Source organism: Saccoglossus kowalevskii, chromosome 11 (genome assembly GCF_978046115.1).
Source record: "Saccoglossus kowalevskii chromosome 11, keSacKowa6.1, whole genome shotgun sequence".
Lineage (NCBI taxonomy): Eukaryota > Metazoa > Hemichordata > Enteropneusta > Harrimaniidae > Saccoglossus > Saccoglossus kowalevskii.
In genome coordinates, this window is record NC_140651.1 from 2,082,865 (window position 1) to 2,093,044 (window position 10,180).

Consider the following 10,180-nt stretch of genomic DNA (forward strand, 5'->3'; position numbering starts at 1 on the left):
ACATCATACAAGCGGTAATCTGAAAATGAAGAAATAGAATAGAATAGAATAGAATAGAATAGAATAGAATAGAATAGAATAGAATAGAATAGAATAGAATAGAATAGAATAAAATAAAATAAAATAAAATAAAATAGTTCTACTATATTTCTGAGCTTGTTTATATTTTTCAGTTTTCCAGCACTGCGTTAATATTTGTCAATGCAATATCTACACACATTGCATCTGTAGTCTGTTCGTGTCGTGAACGCTGTCTTCACAACATTAATCAGTCTGTGAAGTAGAATACAGCAGCTGTTGTCAAACAAAACAAAAACGCATCTCTCAACAGATTTTTCTATCTAAATCACATGAGTTCTAATGCTTATTTATTTGAAAATTGCATTAATATTTCATATTATTGAAAATACTCTGCCCCTGACCTCTTTTTTTAAATTCACATAACTGTAATCTGTCTAATGCCATTAGTCAAGATTAATATCATGATCCATCACAATTGACATTTTGATGAATATTTAATTAGTTCCGCAATGCACGGACTGTATGAATTTGAATCGCAATGAAGAGAAATGTTCCCTTATATATTTTCCACGTCAGTGAAAACAATAACAATGTAACTATATATATTCACATTGTCAATTTGTGTAATATAAAAATGTATTTCATGATCACTAACTATAGTTTTCATCATGTATAAATTTAGTGGTTTGTTGGTGTGTATATTGTAGAGGAAGGTGACTTGGGCTACCAATGAATATATTAGAATATTAAAGTCAATTAGGCAAGCAGTAGCGGCAGTCCATAACCATCTAGAATTGTCTAATTGCTGCTGTTTTACTACATGGAAACGCGTGGACGTGATCAATTAAACATTTTCCTGATATTGTCTTGGGTGTATTTCTCAAATAGAATACATGGTGAACTGGTGATATACGTTTTTATATCGTCACGTAACTATATTCTGGTTGTGGGGACTATTTGCTGGTTGATATAATGAGTAAAAGATCCTCTCGTGAATTACACAGGTAATATCATACCCGGGACTCCCTAAGTTGGTGAATATAAGTCGGCAGTACACTTGTTTACGATGGAGTGGCTGCTCATACAAACTACAGATTAGCGCTGTGAGACAATTCGACGCAATGCCGCACACGGCAGTGCTGTATCTTACCCGTGAAGAACGAGAGCGAAGTAAGAAGAAACCATGTTGTCCAAAATCATGTCGCCCTTATATGGTTCTCCACATAGTTCTGTTGGCGTACGTAGTTATTGGGGCGCTGATATTTCATAGCCTAGAGCGTGATCAGGGCAGTGGCATGGCGGCTAACTTGACTGCCATACGCCAACAAGTGACAGCTGATCTTCGCAAAAATAGGCATATGAATACACTCAATTGGAACGTACTGGTCGAGAACAATTTACAAAAATACGAAAAGCAAATGAGATTGTTCTACGAAAATGGCGCTAAGACGTCGCCGGGACATACTTGGAATTATCAGTCAGCGATGTATTTTTGCTTAACCGTGCTGAGCACTATCGGTAGGTATATATAATTTTACCATATCACTCATGCGTTATACCTTTAAAACAATCAATGTTAGTCGATAAGCTTCTATTATATGTTCGTCTATACATCCATACTTAGTATGCAAAGATGTGCACTAGGACTGACCACAACACAGTCACGTGTTACATGTACCTGATACAGTAGACTCAGTACTTGCTATTAATACGTGTATAGGTGAATAAATGCATTGATACACACATGTAAAGCATTTTAGATGCTAGTTGATATAATACAATAACTCAACACGGTACAGTTAAATAATAAACATTGAACACATATCACACACTAATATACAGCGCAATGCACTTCAACAAATGAATAGCAATAACGTTTGTATTTTTGAAATATCTAAATTAAACTAGAATAAACACCGACTCAAAGTCACATTAGGCATTCCACGAATAAAATTAAATAATCATATTAATATCACAATTACTCTATTCAGCTGCATAAGTTAGGTTATTTATAAAATGATTCAAGTTCATTTCTAGCAGTCACTGATAGTATATATTTCACACACGTTCTATGTTTGCCATGACGTGACAAGCATGCACAGTTCAATTAATGCTTTATGTACATGTCATCCACCTGCAGTCTTAATTTCTGAATCAATTGTTTATATACCCACGACATTTACAACAATTCTTGAAAACACACATTGCGACAATATATGTATATTATATTCTAAGCACGCGTACGTTCACACTATTCAGACGAATCTAATTACGTTAACAGAACATACTTTTCGGTCAATCTGGAATTGTTATTGAAATACGAAATGATGTTGTGTTTAGCGTAAAGTGACATGCTCCAAATAATAAGACCAGTACGGCGTCAACTTCTTACACTTGATAATACACAATTATACATATTTTGAATACTAGTGGAAAAAGCGTTCGACAAATCTCACACTAAGGTTATCATGACGTAATCCATTTGATTGTCCATATATGGTATGAAATGTAACATATATAATCAAATAAATAATATAATATATATAGAAACATAATATGAAAGAAAATAAGCATTCGATATATAATGTAGACTATGCAAAAATGGTTATGCACACTTCAGACTGAAAATAACAATCAAGTAGAATGAAACTAATAGAAGTAGTGTTCATTTCATTAAAGATGGAGACATCATCATTATATTGCAATAAATTTACGTCTGAATTAGAATCACACCAATTTAATATCCCAATTATTTATGATTTACGCTCTCACTGGATTAAAATAATAGCAACGCAGTCAAAAATAATGTTAAACATAACAGCATAACTATCATCGCTGTAATAAGGCATGGTGACGTCACTTTTTGTATCAGGTTATATTTTATTTTCACCACTTAGGGGTTGAGCAATGGTATTTTTATGTTATTTTAATGGAATCGAAAGTGTGTAATTGACCTAGTTTATAAAACGTATATTAGTCAAGTAGCTGTGGTCTCTGTATTGATAAGGAATACTCTGGAATATAACATGGAGAGTACACGTATGAAAGGTGCGTTAATGTATAGTCTTTATTATCCAGCCTACCGCTGTAAGCAGGTGTTCATCTTAGTTATAACACAGTTATCCATCAATAAAAGTAGGCTCCAAACAACGTCTAATGAAGGCGAATGAAAAAAAGATTGGAAAACATGCTGAAGCCGAATCACCGACGCTACAGACAACTAGTATATAAATAAAGCCATGTATTTCTGGTCATTATGATAAACGTACGATGAACAAGTGGTATAAATTTCCGTAATGCACACTTAGCACGTACAACCTGTAATATATATATGCCCTACGTGATTGTGTGTATTTGCTTTCTAAATTCAATCGATTGTAACCTTGCTAACATTTCCATTGTTCCACATTATTTCACTATACAATATGAATGACTAATATGCGTTTTAATTTTTTAGGTCTTAAATCGTTAACTTAAACTATTACAGGATACATTTGCTAGGTGTTTTAATTATTCATCAAACCTGAGTTTTCCATTTATTAATATAAATAATTTGTTTCCGTGCAATTGTATCGGCTTGCACAAAAACGGTTATACACAGTACCATACTGACACCTGACGCGTTATAAATACCATGGAACAATACGTTAATTAAACGTGATTAAACGTAAACTCATTGTACGTTTTACCGCACACAAGTCAGATTGTTTTAGACGTAATTTAAAGTCATATCAAGTTACCATCCATTATTTTACATAATTGATGGATATCTATCCGATATGTCACCTGGCATTACGAACATACATAATTCAACCAGGTTAAAAGCAGATGCGCCAGTCACATGGAGCGATGTATAATTACTTTTATTCTTACCATTTTTGCTGATTTTAAGATGTCACGTGTTTAATATTTTAAGAGTACATACATAAAGAATTCTACTTTGTTGTATGCATCCACGCAAATCACGTATACATTTAATTTCCGCCAGAGAATCGATAAATTCTAATACATTCCTAATTGGTGAGTCACGTGCAAATAGTGATGACTAAGAAAGGTGATTATAATTGTGGAAACAAACTGTATATTATATTAATTCAGTTATCGTTAAAAGGACTCAGTAGGGACTAATATTAGTATTGAAGATGTTATCCTTATAATTAAGGTCAACTGGAATCCCCGGACGTTGTCGATTCAATCATTCTATTAAATAGATTAAGGAATTAATTGACTTGGTACTACGATTGCATTATCATTATTGTTTTTAATAAATGTGTATAAGATAGACGAGAATTTCCCCTATTTTGAATAATAATAAAACAATTCTTGTCTTTAAACTCAAAATAAATGTAAGATGTAAACATGTTCTAAGTTTGGAATCAATTACATACTAATACATGCATGTGAGTCCCCATAGTGACATTAGGATGTATTTTTCTCGAATATTTACTGAGAATTCGTCAATAAAGTCTCAAGCGTGTCCTTTAAACATTAATATGTCTTGTTAATGTATCATATGAATGATGAACCTACACATAATGAGTGTTCCTTGGTGACAGTAAACAACACAATCACATGAACCTTTATTCACCCTGAGATGCACGTCCTTTTACAGTGTCGAGGTGCTATGCCGTGGTCAAGTTCGAAATCCTGTCTTGTGGGTATATATTCGTTAAATTACATACGTAAAAACCTACACAATTGAACCATTACAATTTGAACACAGTCAAAAGCTGCTGTTTTTCAGTGTACGAATTATACGTTGCAAAACACTCACTAAGAATAACAATTACACACTTAGCACAAAAACAAGTACATTGGGTTTAATTCTCACTTAATGTAATATTTAAAAAAATTGTAATACACAAAAACGTACGTTTCTTACCTTTGCTTCATTTTTTGTTTACATTAGGGTCCAGAAACCAACATTGGCTTTGTAAAGAAACACATGTGATAGTGAAAAGTGATGAATTTTGTATAGCGTTATGTGTTTTCCTAATGGTGGAACACCAAATTTAATGGCTTTGTAATAATAATAATCTTTATTGAAACCGTATCCCGGAGTGGGATCTTAGTTGAAAATACAATAAAGTAATACAAAAAAGATAGCAAACAAAAAAATTTTGTATTACTCAATTTTAGCGATTTTCAGCTTCCCCTTAAAATAAAGACTATAGTGGACGTGGAGAATTTGTTAATCTACGTTTCTCTGAATAGAGGCTTGGGGTGAAATATTTATAGATATATATGAAGCGTTTATGTATGTTCGAATCATTTTGACGCACAATTAAGATTAAAATTGTGACTTGAGCAAAGTGATTCGCGCAGCTAAAAGAGGTAGTATCGACACATACTTGCACTGTAAACGCAATGAGGTCATTGCTCTCGTAGTTAGGAGGCATCTCCCGCCATAACTAACTTCACCATATATTTGTAATTTCTCCTTGAAGTAGAGAACCTGAATAAATAAGTTGTGTCAGAAATACGTGGTAATCATGGTGTTTCGCGTTGTATATTTATGTTATGACAAGTTAATTACATTTTAAAAACAACAATCTACAATATTCAGTACAGAGTTAAAATTTGGGTGATTGATTACTATATTTATCCTATTTATATAAGTTATATGAATTCGTAACACTCGCGTGCAAGTCAAGTTGAATAAACACCATACTCCTACCTGCATCATACTGTAACACTTTAGACGTTCAAATTATAAAACCGTTCTATCACAAAATTTCATAGAGGTAAATATTCGTGATCATTCAGTAGCAACCACAAGACAATACGGTGCAATGCGGTCCACATGTAAATATGTTTGAAGGCCCTAGCTATTTATTTTTTGGAGTGTTATTGTGAACATAACTGAGCACATACTGTGAAATTGTCTTATGATTGTTGTCCATGAAATATAGCTCTCGCGAGTCACAGGGGGGGGGGGTATGTTTATAAACTTTGGAGAGACTGAATATTTGTGCCTTTGGGTAATTATGTGAACACTCATACAGACACACAGCACGAAGCAATATTTGCTGGGTGCATTTCACTAACACATGTAATTAGATTGTCCATATAAAATATGCAAATGATGTATAAGTGATCGCCTATGAAGTAATGAGTGTAAGGGTCGGCAAGGGGTATTTTCGTAAGCTGTAATCAATTGTTTTTATTTTCGTAATGTTGTAATTTAAATAAATAAAAAAATGTAAAAGTGTAGACAGGAGCATGGTGTGAAATAAAATTAGTTATTTTATTCGTCCGTAAGTTGTATAAAGATCATATTTTTTCTAAGCGTATATATATTTCCAATTTTGTTTTATAAACACAAATTACCAAATATATTATAATAATGTAAAACGAATTGGACTTTTGCGTTATCTGTAATGTGTAAAAACCTATTTTTTACTGTAAATAGAACTTTCATTTTATTTCCTGTAAAAACGTAGAATGCCTTTATTATTTCCTGTAACCTGTACCAGCTACCCACTTCCCCCGTTCCATAATGATGTGAGAGTTAAAAAGTCCGACATTTTACGAGGTTGGAGCATGTGTAGACAAAAAAGATGAAACTTTAACAACTTTTTACAGGGGACAAATTGAGATATATTCTTGTAAGCTGTATATAGATATGATATAAGGATATGATAAATTGTGTTTTCCACAGGTATTCCCCTCGCCCCCTCCTCCCTCCACAGTTATCACTGACCACCCGACACTGTCTCAAAATACGCACCCATACATGTAGATATGTTCAACTGATTAACATATGCGCGCGATTATGGCAAGGAAATGCTATATTATGAACTAGATTTTACCTTTGTGGCACGTGATAACCAAGCTGAATAAATCCATTTTCTGTATTCTCAATGTCCTCCTCAATTATTAATGAATACATTTATGTCGCATATTTTTATCATCAATCTGCAGAAATTGTACACATTCATTGCACGTTGTTCTAGCTTATGACATTTACCCGACATAGTATAAATATTGAATCTATGTACGGATCAGATTACCGAAGTTCTGTAAGCAACATTAGCTAATTTAGAAAATATGGCTTATAGGGATATAGATGATTGATTTATTTGTTTGATGTACTATTTATGTACCGTGGTATATAAATATACTGACAGATTTATGTAAATATCTAATATATAAACATGTTCAATGGAATGCGATAAAACTGGTTATTTCCAATAATATTAGTGAATAAATGTTAGAATGAATTCCTAACGTTGTATGGTATGGTACTGTAAGGTACGTTTGTTTGAAAATTTTCTTTTATGTTATTTTACCCTGTGGAAGTTGTGTAAACACTAATGCGATGTATATTATATTCACATTATATTATAAGTAGCTGAATGAAACGAAGCTCGATTGGCTGCAAAGTAATACGATTTCATAGTAAAAATAAATGAACAAAGTACCATGTGTGTTATTTCAACTGGCGACACGACACCGACTCTGCACAATCCAGCTTGCCATGCAATCGACCATCACACATCATCGAAAAGGATGCTTATTCCACGCTTAGAACATGCAACCCTATTTATTTTACTTTGATTACTGCGATAGCGTTGAAGAAAAATGATTTATATATAAGTACAATACATACAAGTGCAATAACGAAATATTTTTTTATTTCAGGATACGGAAACATCGTCCCAGCAACTGAAGGTGGCAAATTATTTTGTGTTCCATATGCATTGATTGGAATTCCTTTATTTTTTCTTTATCTGGCAAAACTTGGCGAACTACTAGCATCTCCTTTGAAGAAGATATACAAAAAAATCGTTATCGGGGATAAAAGAAGAGTATGCAGCTCCAAACATACATCATCGGTGCACCGTACCGGGTCAGCCTCTTCATCGGCCCCGAAGGGAAGAGAACAGCGAGTGTGTAATAAAGACAACGATACACCTACACGAAATGACGGACCATGTTCCGTAGGTTGCAGTGCAGAACCTAGAAGCTCTTCACTGAAGCAGGGACAACACACAAAAGAATCTGGCAGTGAAACAGAAATTCAAGTTCCGATATATTTACTTGCGATATTGTTGATTGCGTACATTTTACTCAGCGCCCTGGTGTTCGCAAGTACTCAAGACGGCTGGAGTTATTTAGATGCCATGTACTTTTGTACCATCACTTACACAACCGTGGGTTTTGGAGACATGTTACCAAAGGTTGAGGATGGACCTACGGAGATATATCTCGAGGTTTTCATTCTTTGTGGTCTTATCCTTATGTCTACGTGTGTACATTTGACAATCACACGAATGAAAAACCTTTCTCATTTTCTGTTCGGAAACGGAAATGATCATGCGAGTGTCAGTGAATTCGAAGACGTCGAATCAAATAGTCCACATTGTGAAGAACAGAGTATTTTATATGTGAATAAATCAACAGCTATGACTCGTGACAATGTGTTGGATGCTGCAGCTGTGTGAACAATCTCGCTAGCTAGCTCGTGTATAGTTTGAAACACACACACACATTCTGTCACATTCAGTGATATTGGTTTGGATCGATATATGGCTAAGATGACGTATACCTTATTATATGCTGTGATTAAAACAAAACAGAATAATGTAGGGTTTACTATTAACAATATTTTAACTACAGTTATAATGTATGCAGTCCTAATTTTCATATAAAACTAACAAATGATTTGCAAAGTTTACGTATTATTGAATGCAATACCAACAATGCAGTGTTGTTAGTATTATTTTATGCTCGTTCGATGAATAGTTAAGAAAAATGATTATGTCCGTATTGATTCTGAATTAATATTTCAATAAACGATCATAAAGCAAACATTATTAACAGAGAATGTAAAACCCAGTGACGTAGGTTTAAAAAAAAACAAAGACAATAATCATCAAACCCTTACTTTCTATATTGGTCATTTAAATGAGTACAAACTCATGTGAGCAACATATATTTTTAATTTATTTTCATCGAATATTTCATGCATATTTGTGTGCCTTATTAATTATAATGCAAATGTACTATTGACGTCACAAATTAATATTTTGACCCTAGTTTCAAATTTGACATGTAATTACGAGAATTCTAGAATATACGTCTAAAACATCCATTATAAATCATCATCAAAGCATTGATCACTCATAGAAAAACCTTTCTTAGTATATTTATTTAATTACCTGAATGCAAATATCTCGCCTTTTTGAAAGCTAAATTAAGCAATCATTGTTCTATATTTCAATAATTGTGTACATATTGTCTTTGTATATATAATGGCTAATTAAGTCAAATGATACAATATTTCATCTACATTTGTGGACGTATTTTGGCGCCAGTCCTCCTCCATCAATCAAGATACTGTATGTAATACATTTTCGCCATATGTGTTTACAAACATAGTCACGATTTGAAACATCTGTGCATTTATATGTAACCGTTAATTGTATTGTACATGTTACTAGGTTTTATAAACATATGTAAATAATAATATTTATCATCGCGAACTTTACGTGAGAATCACTGAGAATTGGTGAGTTTTTCATTTTATCCCTTTATGGTATATATACATATCATTCTGTCTGTTTAGCGTGTTGATTAAACATTGAAGTGAATATATTAGGGTGTAATTGAGTCAAACCCATTTTCAATGCACGCCCTCTACAGGCAATTGATAACGAAGATATTGGGGATTTATGCAATTGTAATTTCATAATGAATGTAAAGCGATGACGGAAGCGAGGCTCACTCACTTCGGGTAGACGTGTACATGATTTTATCCTAATTTTTATAAACTTCTCCAAAAACTGACAAGAAAATATGGAAATCTTGATTAGCATCATCATTGAAGAATTGTTTTGTCATCACAACATTCTCCAACAGGTAAAAATTGACGTTGACTTGTAAAATTGATATTTACCATTGTTATTAACCTCGATTCGATTAAACTGATTTATCAAAAACTGTCAACTGTCAACTGTCTCCATGTATTAAGCCTAATATGAGAACATGACTGACCGACCAGGAACCTGTTTTGAGTACAATATCAATAAGCTCGGAAAGTACTCTTCATCGCATATTCTGTGTGTAATTGATTACGTCGTGGTGAGTAACATATTGATTTACATTTTTAATTTTTTTTTATGAAAATACATCGACGTCATGTTTTAACCGAATA

General features: G+C 33.2%; 1 protein-coding gene across 1 annotated transcript; it reads left to right on the plus strand.

Annotated features, from left to right (window-relative positions):
• The first annotated feature begins 1,069 nt into the window (after positions 1-1,069).
• On the plus strand, positions 1,070-9,965 carry LOC102805908 (TWiK family of potassium channels protein 7-like). The gene is made up of 2 exons (XM_006811396.3): positions 1,070-1,539; positions 7,666-9,965. The coding sequence occupies exons 1-2, from the start codon at positions 1,143-1,145 to the stop codon at positions 8,466-8,468; spliced, it is 1,200 nt and encodes a 399-aa protein (XP_006811459.1). The 5' UTR covers positions 1,070-1,142; the 3' UTR covers positions 8,469-9,965.
• The last annotated feature ends 215 nt before the right edge of the window (positions 9,966-10,180 follow it).

Coding starts and splice junctions, on each gene's coding strand:
- LOC102805908 (XM_006811396.3), top strand. CDS start 1,143: ATGCCGCACACGGCAGTGCTGTATCTTACCCGTGAAGAACGAGAGCGA. Junction 1,540..7,665: donor AACCGTGCTGAGCACTATCG/GTAGGTATATAT, acceptor TTTTTATTTCAG/GATACGGAAACATCGTCCCA.